At 41.7% G+C, this 18,549-nt stretch overlaps 1 protein-coding gene across 1 annotated transcript in view; it reads left to right on the plus strand.

Annotated features, from left to right (window-relative positions):
* Positions 1-18,549, plus strand: part of col12a1a (collagen, type XII, alpha 1a) — a 74,723-nt gene that overhangs the window by 6,836 nt on the left and 49,338 nt on the right. Inside the window, exons 6-20 of the mRNA XM_077538721.1 lie at positions 106-369; positions 453-617; positions 788-961; positions 1,092-1,382; positions 2,007-2,609; positions 3,476-3,754; positions 3,832-4,107; positions 4,766-5,038; positions 11,803-12,072; positions 12,947-13,213; positions 15,994-16,186; positions 16,672-16,796; positions 17,872-18,021; positions 18,092-18,211; positions 18,300-18,464. Of these exons, the coding sequence (XP_077394847.1) occupies positions 106-369; positions 453-617; positions 788-961; positions 1,092-1,382; positions 2,007-2,609; positions 3,476-3,754; positions 3,832-4,107; positions 4,766-5,038; positions 11,803-12,072; positions 12,947-13,213; positions 15,994-16,186; positions 16,672-16,796; positions 17,872-18,021; positions 18,092-18,211; positions 18,300-18,464 (3,615 nt within the window). The remainder of the gene's footprint in view (positions 1-105; positions 370-452; positions 618-787; positions 962-1,091; positions 1,383-2,006; positions 2,610-3,475; positions 3,755-3,831; positions 4,108-4,765; positions 5,039-11,802; positions 12,073-12,946; positions 13,214-15,993; positions 16,187-16,671; positions 16,797-17,871; positions 18,022-18,091; positions 18,212-18,299; positions 18,465-18,549) is intronic.

Here is an 18,549-nt window from a genome sequence, read left to right on the forward strand (position 1 = left end):
CATAGTAAAAATATTCTTACACTTAGCCCCAGGTTAGGCCGGTCCAAATTCTGCAATGTGAAAACTCTTATTTCTGACCCATTTCTGCTTTTTTTGTTTCCGCAGAGTGCTCAGTCAGTGCAATTGCAGATTTGGTCTTTCTGGTGGACGGCTCATGGAGCGTGGGCAGGGAGAACTTTAAGCACATCCGTAGTTTCATCGCTGGCCTGGCGGGGGCCTTTGACATTGGCGAGGATAAAACCCGAGTGGCCGTGGTTCAATACAGTACGGACACTCGCACAGAGTTCCCTCTTACACGTTACACCAGGAGAGGAGACTTGCTGCAAGCCATCAACTCACTGCCATACAAAGGAGGAAATACCATGACAGGTGAGGATGTTCGTAGTCTCGTATATTTCGCACAAGAACGTAAAGAAAGTCATATAAATATGTGAAATGCCCTCTATCTTCAGGTGATGCCATTGAGTACTTGCTGCAAAACGTCTTCACCGAGTCAGCTGGATCCAGGAAAGTTTTTCCAAAGATAGCCATGATCATCACTGATGGAAAATCCCAGGATCCAGTCGAGGAGCATGCTAGAAGACTTAGGAACGTTGGAGTGGAAATATTTGTCCTAGGTATGTTTTTCACAAAAGAGCGTTTTTATTTTGCTCTCCCATGTGTCCTATCAGCCTGTTCTTGGAAACGTCTTGACTTTCCACTGAATGTTCGTTATAAGATGCTACACTATAACTCGAGCCCTCCGAGTTACACTTTTTCTTTTTCCCCTTTTCATTTTCCATCTCAGGTATCAAAGGCGCAGATGATGATGAGCTGAGAGAAATGGCTTCCACTCCATACGACAAACATGTGTACAATGTCGCCAATTTTGATATGATCCAAGATGTCCAGAGAAAGATCATCACAGAAGTGTGCTCCGGTGTTGATGAGCAGCTCAGCGTTCTAGTCAGCGGTGAAGAAAGTAGGTCCAACATTCTGCTTATAAAATAAACCGCTTCACATTATAATTTAATGGAGTGGAAAATGTTGTTTACAACACAACTGGAAAGTTGCTGAATTCTTTTCTTGCCTGGTCTGATGTCTTTCGCCAGTGGTGGAGCCAGCATCCAACTTGCAGGTTACGCAAATTGCATCAAAGTCAATGAGGGTGACGTGGGATGCCTCTCAGGGATACATCTCAGGATACAAGCTCGTCCTCCTTCCGATGTTGCCTGGCATGAATCGTCAAGAGTTGTACATTAGCGCTACGCAGACGTCCATCAACGTTCGTGATCTCTCTCCTGATACCGAGTACCAGATAAGCCTGTATGCCCTCAAGGGTCTGACACCAAGTGAACCCATTATGGCCATGGAGAGGACACAGCCGATCAAAGTGAGAACAGGTGAGAATATTTTTTGTGTGTGATTTATTGTCATCGTCGTCCGTCGTGGTAAAGAAAGAGCTGAGCCAAAAGGCAAAGCTCTCGATTTACCGGTCGATCTACGTTCCGACCCTCGCCTACGGTCACGAGACCGAAAGAACGAGATCCCGGATACAAGCGGCCGAAATGAGTTTCCTCCGCAGGGTGTCCGGGCTCTCCCTTAGAGATAGGGGGAGGAGCTCGCTCATCCGAGAGGGGCTCGGAGTCGAGCCGCTGCTCCTCCGCGTTGAGAGGAGCCAGCTGAGGTGGCTCGGGCATCTGGTTCGGATGCCTCCTGGACGCCTCCCTGGGGAGGTGTTCCGGGCATGTCCCACCGGCGGGAGGCCCCGGGGACGACCCAGGACACGCTGGAGAGACTATGTCTCTCGGCTGGCCTGGGAACGCCTCGGGATCCCGCCGGAGGAGCTGGTTGAAGTGGCTGGGGAGAGGGAGGTCTGGGTTTCCCTCCTGAAGCTGCTGCCCCCGCGACCCGACCCCGGATAAGCGGAAGAAGATGGATGGATGGATTATTGTCATCGCTGTCGTTGACGTTACTTTGTGGCGAGACGTCAGTAACTCAATTTGTTTTTCATGTCGTCATTCTAGAATGCTCTCTGGGAGTGGATGTGCAGGCTGACGTGGTTCTGCTTGTGGACGGCTCATACAGTATTGGATTACAAAACTTTGCCAAAGTCCGTGCCTTCTTGGAGGTACTGGTCAATTCCTTTGACATTGGCCCCAACAAGGTCCAGCTTAGCTTGGTCCAGTACAGTCGAGATCCACACACCGAGTTTGCTCTCAACACCCATCACGACATCAACGCGGTTGTCAAAGCCGTCCGCACGTTCCCTTACCGCGGCGGCTCCACCAACACCGGCAAGGCCATGGCCTACGTGAAGGACAAGATCTATATCAGTGCCCGTGGCGCAAGAGCCAATGTCCCTCGTGTCATGGTGCTGATCACAGACGGAAAGTCATCCGACTCCTTTAAGGATGCAGCAACCAACCTGAGAAATAGCGACGTGGAGATCTTTGCCGTTGGCGTGAAAGACGCAGTGAGGTCAGAGCTGGAGGCCATCGCCAACGAACCGTCAGAAACTCACGTCTACGAGGTGGAGGACTTTGATGCCTTCCAGAGGATTTCCAAAGAGCTTACCCAGTCCATCTGTTTGAGGATTGAACAGGAGCTGCTCAAGATTAAAAAGAAGAGTAAGTTCCATGAGAAATGATCGTAACGTACCGATTAGGAGCAAAGATTAGGCCAGGTATTTGTTTGCTGTCATGTTGATCCAGGATGCATTTGTCTTCCGATTTTCGGAAAAGAAAATGTCTGTAAAAGACGATGACGCATGCGGCTCTACAACAACATCAATTAAAGGATGCAGGCATGTTCGGTTACTTTATATTTTCAACCTTTCAAGCTGGACATAATTTCAAGACCAAATGACGGCCCATTACTGTGGATGATACAAACATAATTAAATTCCCTTCTAGAGTAAATATTAGGAGTGTTAAAAAAAAAACGATTCGGCAATATATCGCGATACTACATCACGCAATTCTCGAATCGATTCAATAGGCGGCTGAATGGATTTTTAAACTTCCAATTTTAATGGAAAAATATTCAACAAAACGTCTTACTTCGGGTTAGGATTCACACCTTGAGCATGGAAGAATGTTATATGAACGGAACATTAAGCCTTAATATTTTATTTTAATGCTGTTCAAACATGAAACAGATTACAACCTGTATTAGACTTAAGTTTCAGAGAAATAAATAATACATTTTCACACAAATCTCACACTCTACAAGTTTACTAATTAGTATTTTCTAAATTTGAATGAAAAGAATTGCAACAGTCGACTTGTAAATTCGTATCGGGATTAATCGGTATCGAATCGAATCGTGACCTGTGAATCGTGATACGAATCGAATCGTCAGGTACTAGGCAATTCACACCCCTAGTAAATATCAATTGAACCAGACAAATACTGAGACTCGTGTACAACTTGTCTGTGATGCTACTAATTTTTAAATGTCATGTCACCGAATATGTGACTATTTTGTTTGTTAGGTCTGCTTCCACCCGAAAACTTGCAATTCTCTGAGATCACCTCCCGCAGCTTCCGCACTACCTGGACCGCACCCATTTCTGAAGTGCTGTCTTACCTGGTGCGATTCCGTAAGGCTGAAGACGTCACCGGTGACTATATTACACTGGCAGTTCCCAGTGATACGACCACAGCTGTTCTGCCGCATCTTACCCCGCTCACTACATATGAGGTCAACGTCTTTGGGCAGTATGAAAAAGGAGACAGTTTTCCTTTGACTGGTGAAGAAACGACCCTTGAAGGTAAGCTATTTGCCTTCAAATGGTTTGGTAAACTTATAGACATGATATTATAACATGGATATATCTTACCTTTCCAGAGAAAGGGAGGGTACGGAACCTACGAGTTAGAGAGGAGACTACCAGCAGTTTCAGGGTATCTTGGAATGCTGCTCCAGGATCGGTTCTCAGATATCGGCTGACGTACGTCCCACTTAGCGGTGCTGGGGAAATCCTGGAGGCACAGACTATTGGAGACGAGACTACCATTGTACTGCAGGAACTTTTCCCCATCACGACCTACCGTGTGTCTGTGTCTGCCGAGTATATCACAGGCATGGGGGATGAGATGCAAGTGGACGGTACAACCAAAGAAGGTGAGCCAAAAACAGAAGTACAATAATGACTACAACAATACTGCATATTAGGGATGCACGATATCGGAAAAACATTGCTGAATATAGCGATATCGATATTATTGCAATAGTTAACGTGCCTAAAGAAATGACATTTTTATTCATGCGGCAAAATAATCATACTCAATGTATTCTTAATTAATTGTAATTAAACCTCGATAATGTTCAACTATTGGATGGCAGTGCACATTTTTGTTAAGTACACAGGGTTGTTTTGCATTATTAGGGTTGGAACAACTAGGGGCGCGGAAACCAAATAAAAAGAGAGGGTGAGGAGGGGATTTTTTTTTTTCAGAGTGCAGTGGTGAATTTGTATCAGTTCCTCTCCTCCTTCCTCGCGAGTTTCGAGCTGAGTGTCTTCTCTCCTTTTTTTTTTGTCATGTTTAATAAATGTCAAACAGGTAAAACTGACAGTCTGACTGGTCAAATTCAGATAAAAGCATAAAATTCCATATCAAACTTATTGGATGTCTTTGCGATATGCGTATTGCATAGGCCAATATCGCATTATCGATATTTTTTTCGATATATTGTGCAGCCCTACCGCATATCAATTCTGAGAACTTGTCGTCCGGCTCAATGAATACTGATAGGCTATTTCGTTTTTGTTTGCCTTCAGCAATCGGTTCTCCTCGTAACCTCCGGGTGTTCGATGAAACCATCAACACCATGAGACTAACATGGGAGGCTGCTCCAGGAAATGTCCTCCAATACGTCATTGCCTTTAAACCTGCTGAGGGAGGTGAGAGGAGGGAGGTCACCATCAGAGGAGACACAACCCAGGCTCTGCTCAAGAACCTCCAACCAGACACCGAATATGAGCTGTTTGTCAGCGCACGTTATACTTCTGGTTTGGGTAATCCTCTTCTCGGGACAGGAACAACATTAGAAGGTAAGAAAAAATGTCACTTTATTCATCTGAATTTAAGTCTAGGAAAATGTTGCCATCAGTGGTGTAGTATTGGTGACCAGAACCTGAGAAGGGTCAGTTATTTGGGTTGTGTGTCCTTTCCATCAGTGTAGCCATAACTAGGGATGCACAATAATGCTATTTTCAACCGATACCGATAAACCAATAATTTAGAGGTGCCGATGTCGATAACCGATAAGTAAGCCGATAATTGTTTGCAAAATTAATTTGAATACAAATATGCCTTCAAGTGCTACTATAAGTCTAAAAAATACATTGAAACATTCTATAAACTTTGCACAATGTTTCATTGTATGTAAAGCACCATGAAGCTGAATTTTACTGATATGAGCCAACGTGGCATGTCTATAATTATTGATGTATTTCTTTATTATCTGGTTTATCTGTATGAAATCAAAGTGCCGATAATTATCGGCCACCGATATTATCGTGCATCACTAGTCATAACCAAAGTTCTTACTTGTGTTCAACAATGCAGAAATGCCCCAAATAAGTAAAGCATATATGACAGCCATGTCAGACATGAGCTCTTAAAAGGGGTGCTGTTCTTCCAATTTTTTATATCAAACTTACTTACTATGACTTCTACTACTATGCATATAGATTTTTTTTTCTCTAAATTGTTTACCCTCCCACCCTCGTACACACCATGGCCATCACCCTGTCCATCACGCTAAACCACTGAGTGTGTGAAAGACATGCAATGAGACTGTAGGCTCAACAAATCAATGCTGCTTTGTGTATCACACCCCGGGCAATGCGACCCATGCATGCTTAGGAAATTAAGCTGAACAAATATTTTTTTTTTTTTTTTTTTTTTTAAATGAAGTTGTTGTTTTTATAATGTGCTATGATTGGAGAGAACGTTTTTGGAATGTAGTACTGGACCGAATTCTTTTGGCACAGTCTGTAGGTTTGATGAGGAGGAAATCTTTTGGGGGATGCTTGTAAATCTGGAAAATGTGAACGGCTTGCAGCAGAAAAGCTTGCACTCTGATTCTGTCACTTTCGGTTTGTCTGCCAATTGTGCTCCATACAATACATGCGTAGATCCTGTATGCGTCCCATGTAGAAGGTACATATAGCCTGCTATACATACATAGTGCTGGATTCGGACATCAAATGTCCAAAGCGCTTTTACCAAGCCTCATATTCAATTTCTTGAAAACATATTGGAATTTACCAAGGCTGTATGTCACTGACACACTTAACACAGCCAAGTCGAGTCACCACCAATTCGTACACAGCCCTACGCTGTCCACAATACTCTATGAACATATTTGTATAAACTTCAGATGCAGTTTATTATGCGAAGACAGTTTTGAAATACAAAGCAAGATCTCCATCTTTGCCAAAGTTAAATATTGGAGCCCACCACCCAAGGAAACCAAGTAAAAATAAAGTACCGGTCGTATTAGTTATAAACGTAATGGCAGGAGTGTTGTGGCATTATGAACAACAAGTAAGGCTTTGTCTCCAGCAGAGAAGAATGTCAGTTCCATAAAAAATGTGTATTAAAATAAAGGTAGTGGTGAAAAATCTGCGCTCTGCCGGTGAGAGCAGTCACCCAAACTTTCCGCTGTGAGGCCACGTGCAACAGAGGCTTCATTGTTGTCGATCTAGATTGAGAAAGAAGTCGGATGTAATTCTATTTTACTATGACAACTGATGGGAATTGATATTCAAACTCATTATACCATACGTTGGATATAAATTATGTTGAGATTTTTAAATTAAAATGAAATAATGCAGTAAATGTTCTCAGCATTCAGCTAATGATGACACATAAACGCATTAGGTGCTTTCCATTCCTTTCCTAACCATTGTATCAACAATGTAAACATTTCATATTCGTCAACACCACAATCGTGCTGTTGCAGCCCAGATGCATTTGGGTGTGGTTTTAATTTTGCGCAAAGTTGAATGTAAACAAAAATCCCATTGTGTTTTCTAAAGGGTGTGCTCAAAAAATCGATACGGCAATATATCGTTGCGGCCCTCATTACAATACACGTATCGATACGCAGGCGTCAGAATCGATATTGCTCGTTAACTTTAAATAGGCAGTTTGCCTTTGCAGCTTGCGTTGTACCTAAAAAATAAAAACCAGCAGCGTCTTTGAAGTTAATTGCCTTCAATTAATGCAAAAATAGCTCACCAGTGATTGGACACTGTGTCTTGCTAAGAAAAATGAAAGCAGAAGAAGAATATCAAAATGTATTTATTTATAAACGTAACATGGCACATGTGTCTTAATGTACCAATTTTCCTATATTTTGTTTAAAACGAAATAGAATGTGTTACATGAAAAAAATGCTGTTTTTATTTCCCCAAATATTTCAAAATAAGCACATCTTAGAATTGTAATTTTAATACTTTGATATTTTTACTCATATAGGCTTATGCCTATTAATAATATTTTCCCGGTGTGTCTGTGAAAACTTCTCCTTCCTCTGCAGTGCGTACAGATTTAAACCAGGCATGCCGCTTGGTGGTAAACCAGAAGAGCTACTAACAAAAACATTTTTGTCATCCAGCATAATAAACATATCCTTTATAAAATGCAAGTAAATTAATGTCAAATATCGGGATACGTATCACCTTGAAGATCAAGTATTGGGATACATATGCATCGCGATACGTATCGAATCGTGACCCCTGTATCGCGATACGTATCGAATCGTGACCCCTGTATCGCGATACGTATCGAACCGTGACCCCTGTATCGCGATACGTATCGTATCGTGAGGTTGGCGGCAATACCCAGCCCTAGTTTTAATTTTGCGCAAAGTTTAATGTAAACAAAAATCCCCTTGTGTTTTCCTTTTTGACCCAAAATGACGCTTTTATAGTTAACTTCCACGAGTCAAACATGTGCCGTCACGAGCTGCACACCCCCATAGGAAAAGGCCTGATGACAAAGCACTTTGTTTAGGCGGCTCCATTAAGCTGTCATGATCTCAGCATGCTCTGAACACTGATCTCATTGTCTTCAGGGGTCACTCGTTTTGAGTGACCCTCCCTGTGAAGTCCGTGTAGGTGGGCTGCACAAAGCAAGCTCTTATGGCAAAGCCCGTACGGTGGTAGCCAACACAGAAGCCTCTGAAATGTCTGCGAGGGCAAGCGCGCTCTCCAGGTGCAACTGCGAATGGTATGATGAAATGCGCCATTCGACCACCAACAAACACGATTATTTACTTACGAAGAGGCAGTTCAGTCCATGATGGAAGATGTTACCAATATAACATCGGAAAAGTGTGGGAGCTGTCTCAAGGGTGGGGCAAAGAACTTCCAAAGTCCTGGGAGAGTGAAGATGAATAGAAAGGAGTGCTGTATATAGAAAATGCTTTGGAAGATTGACGGTTTTTAGCGTGTATTTTGGAAAGTCATATGTTCAGGCTTCAAGCTTGGTATCAAATAAAGTTGCCTTTCCATATTCTTCTCTATTGTTCTTATAAGTTCCATTTTATCTACATGAATATCCTTTATAATCTGTAATGAAAGGTGGTACTGCTGGCCCTGATATTTGTCTACGTTAAACTGACCGTCTTGCCTGGAAAATGATGTCATATTTGTGTTTAAAATGCATATCATAAAAGTAATATAAGTACAGAATGCCTGAGAGGGAACTGAGAGAAGCAAAAGATTGGACGTGTCAGAACTTGGTGCCTGTGATGAGTCCACAGCTCAGTGGCCTAATGGCATTTAAAATAATGAAGGTAATTATCAGTGCTTGAGATCAGTGCTGGTGCATTTTTGTGGATGCCGTTTCTTTGTTTGGATAATGAGCTTTAGGCATCTTGGGTTACAGATGTAAATGTAATGCCAGCACGCCCCACGGGGAAAGCTTTTTTTTTTTGTAAATATTCCTCACTTGTGTCATATCAGGTTTTATTAACGCGGGTAAGGCTTTTGTGTGAATTTTGCTGGCTTTGTATCGCTTTTTGCTTTTTGTCCAAGAATATCAAATATACAATGACCCGGGGGGGGGGTTAACTCAACTACATACCATGTGCGTGTCGAAGCGTTAACATGCACCCGATGATCGCAATGCATCCCCTTGCACAAAATGAGGCACAATAAGTTATCTGCAGCCCCCTCGTCTCAACACGGTATTCTGATGAATATTGTGTTTGTGGAATATGAAATAAGATGCAAAATCCACAGTTGCTCAGGCCTCACTGTGAAAACAGGTGAGCCCTGATTGGTCGTTACCTGTTTCCTCAGCGCGCGTGATGTCATCAAAAGCAAATGGGAAAATGTGTTTTCAAAGGTGTTAATTGTACGTGAAAAATAATGAAGTTATCAAATTAATTCTTTTTGACAAAATCAAAATACAATCATCTTACTGCTGAAAATAGCTAAATGAGTCAAGTATCCCTTTAACCCTTTTCCCCCTAGTGAATAAAGCATGTACATTATCCTATGTGCAAGACAGTTATTGAGTACAGTGTACGTACTGCAAAATAACAATCTAGTTGTGAGGTTAGTCTATACTCAGGAGATAAGATTAAGCTAGTAGTGGAGAATGAGAAACTAAAAACTTTGGCATTGTGGATTGTTAATATTTGCAAAGACAGACTACATTAAAAAAATAAACAATAGGAAAAGCATTTAATTCAACCTTCATTGGACTGCAATCCAACAGCAAAAATCAAATGGACAGTTCAACAGTTGACAGCCAAACTTTGAAGTGTTCAGAAAATACTCAAAGAATTGAAGAATTCCCCGACTGCTTGACGCAAAAAATGACACTTATCAAATCAAATACATTAAGTAGAAATTGAATTGGGCAGTAGTTTTTTCCATCCATGTTACAGATACTTTTTCTTAGCGTGAGAAATAATCGTAAAGTGTGAGAGCGTGAGAATGGCGAGAAATGCTTGTTGACGACCCTGGGGATTGATAAGCACATGGTCCAAACAATTGGTTTGCTGACTGGACCCAAAAAAACAAAACAACAACAAAAATAAAAAACAACAGCAACAAAACAAAACAAAAACAAAACAAAACAGGATGCCAGGATTTGCGTAACAGTGGCGCAAAAACAATGTGGCTAGCGAATTCAGTCGGGACACGATTCAAAACCAGGGACTGTCGCAGCTACATCCGGTCTACGTAGTCCAAGGTCTTCATTTGAGAAAACCACTTATATCAGTAAGTCACGGATGCATTGAATGTTTTTATCAGCACAAAATGACTCCTGTTGCTACATGGAATGCCCATGATTTGATTTATGCTAGCTGTCTTCGGGTTTAGCTTTTCAGAGTGGAAAAAAGATTTTAGTTTATGCTAAATCTGTGAACCATGTGTTTCACTGCATGCGTGCTGTACCTTTTGGAGTGGGCCCCTTCACTTTGTGTGCGAATGTCAAAATGTGGGCCACTTGTCTGCAAAAGCAATCATCCTGCGTTCCCTTCCCTTCACCCACGTTTCGCACACAGCCGGAACAGTCAATCAAGTTGATCTTGTGCTGTTTATTTGGCAAAGGCGCTCTGGGTTATTGGGATGGTCTGGCATAGTACGTGCAGCCTTGACTGTTTTCGTAGTCCTCGAACTCTGGAACTCTTCATCTCTGAAGTCTACTCTCAAGGTGCAGATCACTCTGCTTGGCTGGAACATCTTCTGCTGTTATATTTCTGTTCAGATCGCTTTCCAGGTCCTCAGTAATGGATAGATGGGATGCTAGGAAGGAGTCATAAATTAGACACAGTGGCTGCTTCTTATGCTGGGAGTTACATCTCACTTTTTTTTTTTTTTTGTTTTCCATTGGTTTTGATTAGTGTTGTTCCGATACCGATACTGGTATCGGCAGAGGTGCCGATACTGCATTAAAACAGTGGTATCGCTATCGGTGACTACTCACAAGTAACATGCCGATACCATTAATTCCAACGCTAATATAGGATTTTGGATGCAGCATCGTGTGTCTTGCTGGTGCACGACATTCACTGGTATGTGACATGTTCACTGCATGCCGATCTAAGATATCCGATTGGCCCTTGAATGCTCGGAACCAATGGCAGGACAGCTTTTTCATGTTGAGGAAAAAAAAAACCTTAAGTATCGGTATGGTATCGGCATCGGCCGATACTACAAAGCTGGGTATCGGTATCGGTATCGGTATCGGTATCGGTATCGATATCGGGAGCCAAAAACGGTATCGGATCAACACTAGTTTTGATGAATGTGATGAAGAGCGACCACCCAGCCAAACCACTCTCGTCATTAAGCAGCAGCATTAAGGGATAAAGGCAACAGAAGCGACTAAAAAAATCGTCAAACGGCATCTCGTTGTTTCAGCCAGGTTGGAGTGGCGAGTCTCAACATGGGCTCGCCACACTCGGCATCTCCTCATGAAACACCACCAACAAAATCCCTGAGCTGTAAAATAAGTGAGGACATGAGGTAGCGCAACATCTGCAATTGTACAATCATGGCTCGTGTTCCCTTTTTGTTTCATTGGAAAAGTAAAGTGGTGCAAAGGAGAGGTGCAGAAGATCTGTGATTAGTTTGGCAGATTTTTCCAACAGTTTTTGTTTACAAAAGGAGAAGGTCATGGTGTAGTGCAGATCCTGCAGAGTTAAAGGGAAGACAGATGAGTGATGATGGTTTGTTGTTTGGATTAAATGGTGACACTGTAGAATTTGTCATTGTTTAAAACCAAATGTATCTGTACTTTCCTTTTATTGATTTCATAAATGTATCTCTGGATTTATCCACAGAACTTGGTTCACCCAGAGACCTCGTGACAAAAGACCCCACGGACACCACTTTTATTGTGTCTTGGGCTGCGGCCCCGGGTAAAGTCCGCCAGTACCGGATCACCTGGCAGTCTATGTTCACCGCCGAGTCCGGAGAAAAGAGAATTCCGGGAGAGTACACGTCCACTATACTGGACGGTCTCACACCCGAGACACGTTATCAGGTGGCCGTGTATGCTGTTTATGGTCACGGTGAAGGTCAACGCTTAACTGGCGAGGAAACCACCGATAGTAAGTCGATTATTTTTTGATTGAACATACTCCCTTCCTTTCACCTCTTCCACTTTATCCTCAACTCGTTTCTGGTGTGTTATGAGTTTCTCCTTGGTTAGAAATGATGACAAGTCAAACAATGTCAAACTCTCATTGGCTTTTTTTTATTATTTTTTTATATACGTTAGCTGAAAAAAGAAAGCTGCTTTTTACCACAAGTTGGCACTTCCGTCGTTACGTTGGCCCATCATCGATGGCGCTTCTGCATGTGCTTTATGATGTGAAGCCTGGAAAAAGTACAGACTGAGAAGGTCCTGTCAGATGTAAACGTGCTTCCGTTGGTGCTCAGTCCGTGTATTTATTCGAGGCTTTGCGTAATAAAGCAAGTCGTCCGTCAATGACGGTGTGACGGCGAGACAAAGTGGCCACTTCTGCTTTTTACATTTCAAACCGCAAACTGTTTTTGATGACTTAACAGCAGTTTGTGTTAAGTCAATTACAATTGAAAAAACACCTTGTCCTCTCATCTGACATGTTTTTTTTTTTTGCGTTCTAATCAAGCACTGCATCTGTAACAGTAGAATGTCATCAATATTTACGCACATTTTCCCCTTTCTATACTATCCATTCCAAATGCAACAGGGAATGTGTAATCAATCATATGAAGCCTGTTTAATGTATAGATTGAAAAAATCTCAAACAAAGCAGACATCTAGATGAAAGACTTTGACCAGCATTCGGACAGCCACGATGTTTATATTTCAACGGAACACAAGTTGCCAAGCATACACATATTAGAATCTGAACGTGGTGTACATTTTCCATGAAACTATCCGTTCATCTTTTTTTTTCCATTTCAACCACATATAATTTTTGTTTTTCTTCCTTGCAGTCTCGGATGCTGCCAGAGTGATCGCTGTGTCCGAGGAGACGGAGAAGAGCATGAAGGTGACATGGCAGCCGGCACCTGGAAACGTGGTCAACTACCGTGTTACTTATAAACCGCAGTCAGGAGGGCGCCAGCTGGCGGCTAAAGTGCCCGGTGGCAATACCACAACCGTGCTGAGACGCCTTACTCCCCTCACCACCTATGACATCATTGTTGTGCCGGTATACCGTTCCGGAGAGGGCAAAGCGAGACAAGGCGTAGGGACGACATGTAAGTTGATCTATCACTTGGTGTTAATCCACAAATGTTCTCTCTGCATGTTTAATTTTAAGTAAAACAGCACATCGGCAGTAGAAACTGAAATCAAACGCAACCTCTTCCAGTATGCTGTTTTATTTGCTAGTATATACATGTATATAAATAAATAAATAAATAAATAAATAAATAAATAAATAAATAAATAAATAAAACTTATCAAATACAAAAAATACAATGAAAAGCATGAACTGAGAGACAGTTGGTCACGACTAGTGTTGTTCCGATACCGTTTCTTGGCCCCCGATACCGATATCGATACCCAGTTTTGCAGTATCGGCCGATACCGATACTATACCGATGCTTAAGTTTTTTTTTTTTTCCTCAACATGAAAAAGCTGTCCTGCCATTGGTTCAGAGCATTCAAGGGCCAATAGGATATCTTAGATCGGCATGTAGTGAACATGTCACATATCAGTGAATGTCGTGCACGAGCAAGACACAAGATGCTGCATCCAAAGTCCTATATTAGCGTTGGAATTAATGGTATCGGCATGTTACTTGTGAGTAGTCACCGATACCGATACCACTGTTTTAATGCAGTATCGGCACCTCTGCCGATACCAGTATCGGTATCGGAACAACACTAGTCACGACTAAATCTGACTTTTTTTTCCTGTCAGGCAATACGTAGTCTGTATATCGTCACTATCAGTCATAATCCTCGAATCGCCAAAGCCACTACATTTTATGAGCAAAACAAAAGATTAATTTTAAATAAGTTTGAAGATACTTTTATTTTTGGAAAACGGCTCCATTAAAAGGAAGTTGGACAACTTCATCAGCAACAAATGTCCATGCATAAAAACGTGACAGTAGCCATACATTGGTCCCGGGTGTCATAAATATGGTATTTAAATCATTAGGGATGTCACGATAAGGGCAATATCGTGATATCACGATATTAAAACTGCCACAATATCGTCGTCGCCATGTTCACAATATTTAAAAGGAACACATTTGTTAAAAAAAAAGTCAGGTTGATTTCCATTTGTGCAGTTCTAGCACCCTCTAGTGGCTATTTTATTAGTGCAATTTAATTTTCATTAGGGATGTTTTGGCCTTCTATGTTTAAAATCTATGCTAATTGTCAGATGAAGGGGAACCTAATTTGCTTGTGAAGCGATCAATGTGTGCTTGCATTGCCAAGTAAGTGCCTCAATATTGTTATTAGAGATTTAGGTGGTTCATATGCATTGCTGTTATGTACAAAAGCACGATATTGTTCTTTTTTTTTTTTTTTTTTTTTTTTTTTAGTATGAGCTCTCTTTTTTTTTACAATATTGTGATCTTTTTTTAAATATCGCCAACTCCCCCACAATATCGTATCGTGATGTTTGGATATAGTTACATCCCTAAAAAATCATTACAGTTTCAGAATGTTCCACCATCATCCCCAACCGTCCCACTAATTTAATTTGCTCAGAGAAAAAAAAAAAAAAAACACACGATAATTTATCACTCAGTTGATTAGACTGTCACTGCCTTCGGCAGTGCCCATCAAAGTCTTTGGCAAGACAAGAGAAAATACTTCAACAGTTAACAAAAACTAATGACTGTGTTTACATCAGCTACCCAAGAGCCATGAATGATTCAATACAAAAAGCGCCGAATAGTCAGTGCAATGGATGGAAATTCATCTGCACGCAAACTTGGCTGGCAGGCTTCCTTCTGCAATGAAGAATGACAGCTATCAATTTTTTTTTTTTAACAAAGCAGACCTACTTAAATGTATCCAACTTAACTATTTTCAGTTTTTATTGTCTATCGAGAGTTTATTACTCGTTACAACTTCAATCTTGAGGAGATATAATTCCGCAAGGTTCCTGCTGAGTGAGGAGTTTTTGGAACTTCTCAGACAGTTGAAGTCTCAAATAGATTTGCTCTCAAGCTGCTTTCAACACTTTAGGTCGGTTAATATTATTTTCAACCTGATGTTATTAATTTATTGACTTAATAATTTGTGAAAACTACACGCCACGTTGGGACTAACCAATAGCACAAATTTGTGAAAAATATGAAATTGACCAAATTTGGACTTGGATCCTCTTTCGTCTTCAAAACACATCCATATACTCCAGGCGAATTACACTCAACAGGAAAACTGTTAAGGAGGCGACAGTGGATCCCAAAATACACAGACCAAGGAAAGGGAGGATCAAGAATTTATTCCACAGAGATACGCGGAAACAAACCAACCGAAAATCTGGCCTGACCACCGGAACAAAACAACTCAACCGAAAATACTTGCAAAAGGCAAGGAGAGAAATAGTCATGAACAAAAAAACACTTGCGTACAAAAGGCAAGGAATCACAACTCATATAATACAACACGAACGCTAGACTAGACACTTGGCAGCACGGCAGTGAGCAAGAACGAATAATCTGGCAGTCGGCAGTGGTGGCGCAGTGGCTTTATAGTCCCTTGATTGTCCATGAGGAACAGGTGCGGTCATTAAGAAGGACACGCCCACCAATCACTTGCGTGCTGGAATGAAAACAAACAGAGGCCTGAGAGCAAAACCATGACAAAAACTCATAGTTTCGGTCTGAAATATACCAGTCCTGGTACTTTTCTGACATACATCATAAATGTCAAAATCCACCATTCATCTCCTATCAATACATTAGTTGTAAGTAAGCCTTTAAGTAAGAAAATGTATTGACGTAACCCCTTTCACAGAGCAAGAATTAAAATGGAATAAAATAAATATTTACATATCTGTCCCTACTAGTGACCCCCTACAAAGGTCCCAGGAATCTCCAGACTTCTGAACCGTCCAAGACCAGTTTCCGCGTGACATGGGACCCTGCGCCTGGCGACGTAAAGGGATACAAAGTCACCTTTCACCCTAAAGAGGATGATATTGACCTGGGAGAGCTTATAGTTGGCCCCTATGACAACACCGTGGTACTGGAGGAGTTAAGGTAGAGCTACTTTACCTTACCGTCTTGCATTGTATTATTATTATGACCGTATTTTCCGCACTATAAGGCGCACCGCATTATAAGGCGCACCTTCAATGAATGACATATTTTAAAACTTTTTTTCATATATAAGGCGCTACAGTAGAGGCTGGGGTTACATGATGCATCCATTAGATGGTGCTGCGCTAAAGGGAATGTCAACAAAACAGTCAGATAGGTCAGTCAAACTTTATTAATAGATTACAAACCAGCTTCCTGACAACTTCATTCACTCTCAAAATGAATAAACAGCTGTTTTATTATTTTCTCTGAGGTCAAGTATGAGTGTTAGCTAGCGATCCAAGATGGCGGGATCTTCTGATCTTTAGGTGCGCCTTATAGTGCGGAAAATACGGTATATATTTTTTTTTATATTTGTAACTTTTAAGTAACGATCTTGTGTACTTTATATGACGTTTTGACTTTTTTTTTTCTTTTTTTTGTAGAGCTGATACCAAATACACAGTGAATGTGTTCGGTATGTTTGAGGGAGGAGAAAGTATGCCATTGGCTGGAGAGGAGAAAACCACACTCACAAGTGGACCTGAGCCACCTCCTATTGAGCTACCAGGTAACCTTACCAACTACATGACCTCGTCGTGAAATTAAAAACCAACTATCTACAGTAGTGCCACATCAATCAAGAACTTCCTGTTGGCTGCAATGCGTCACATTGGGATTCCACCTTCAATTTCCAGTCCAAGTGCAGACTTGATCCGTACATATTTCACATATTTGGGTTGCAAAATGTTTTATTGCTCGCTGAGTCAGAGGGCAGCACACAAATATGAGCGCTGTCATGGAAAAATGACATGTTTTCGTAGGCGCATGGAAGGCCGGTTCGACGGGGCCATTCCTAATAAGGAGACAGATCTGTCTTACGTCAAAGCATCAGAAGAGCTAAAAATAAATCTCTCCGGTCAGATACAGTTTTTGAAACAGTTTTGAAGTGTTTGCCACTTGTGTTGATCTGCTTGTTTGTTGTGAGATTTTTATATATTACCTTTTTTTTCTTGTGGGGGGGGGATGACCCGGTTGTAAATCAAATATAATGTAACCTGTGTTCAGTTGCAGACACTGGCAGTTAGGGCAACATCTGCCCGTGCCAGTTGCACATCTGCAAGCTCCTTTTTAGGTGCTGAGGATTCCAACACACATTTGGAAAACAACATTCGAACATTACCTGCCTGCGAAGGAGGGAATGGGAGTTCCTTCTGCCTTTGATATGTCACGGGCTATTACGGCTTTATTCTCCTGATTTGCCCTTGGGAGGAACACACAGATGCAAAAAAACAAAAAAAAAACAAAACAAAAAACAAATCCCTGCCGAGAGACACTGCCCTGACATGCAACAAGACGAGAGGACAATAATTACGACACCTGGAAAATAAATGTTCCCTGAAAAAAAAGAGATGGATGAAAGAAATATTCGGCTCTTGACTGCCTGCTTGTGGAGATGTTCACATTTGTTGTTTGGATGTATTTGTCAAAATATTCTCTCATTTCCTTCTTTTCTTTACCACTTCCATATCTTCAAGCAACATGATCATTCTTCTGCATTTATATTTTGATCAATCACGCATGATCGTATGCATCTCACATGCAATGTCATCCGTTGAGGAAAACTGAACTCTTTGCCCTGTCAGATGTGATTTGTAAGACCAGCGCACAGGCTGACATTGTGCTCCTCGTCGACGGCTCCTGGAGTATCGGACGTCTCAACTTTAAGACAATTCGCTCTTTCATCGCTCGCATGGTTGGAGTCTTTGACATCGGCCCCAGCAGAGTCCAAATTGGTGAGTCAACATTTTGCCCATTTTAAAGTTGAGCGTGTTTTTCTTCATGACAGTTTGGTGGGTTGTTTAGGTCTTGCTCAGTACAGTGGCGATCCAAAGACTGAATGGCATTTGGATGCTCACCAAACCAGGGAATCCCTCTTGGATGCAATCTCGAACCTTCCCTACAAGGGCGGAAACACCATGACTGGTACTTTACTTTATGTAATCAAGATCAATTAAACAAAACATCAGTTAGGAAAATGTATCGATAACGATCCATGTCCTACATCCTCCAGGTGTGGCTTTGAACTACTTGCTCCAGAACAATTTCAAAGAAAATGTCGGCATGCGACCAAGCGCTCGCAAAATTGGCGTTCTGATCACTGATGGCAAGTCCCAGGATGATGTCATCGTCAACTCTCAGAGACTGCGTGATGAGGGCATTGAGCTCTATGCCATCGGTAAATGAATGTTTCCAATCGACTATGATGCAATAGCGCCGATAACCGACTTTGCTATTATGATAAGTTAGCTCACGTCTCTGTT

This window comes from Festucalex cinctus, chromosome 12 (genome assembly GCF_051991245.1).
Source record: "Festucalex cinctus isolate MCC-2025b chromosome 12, RoL_Fcin_1.0, whole genome shotgun sequence".
Classification (NCBI taxonomy): Eukaryota; Metazoa; Chordata; class Actinopteri; order Syngnathiformes; family Syngnathidae; genus Festucalex; species Festucalex cinctus.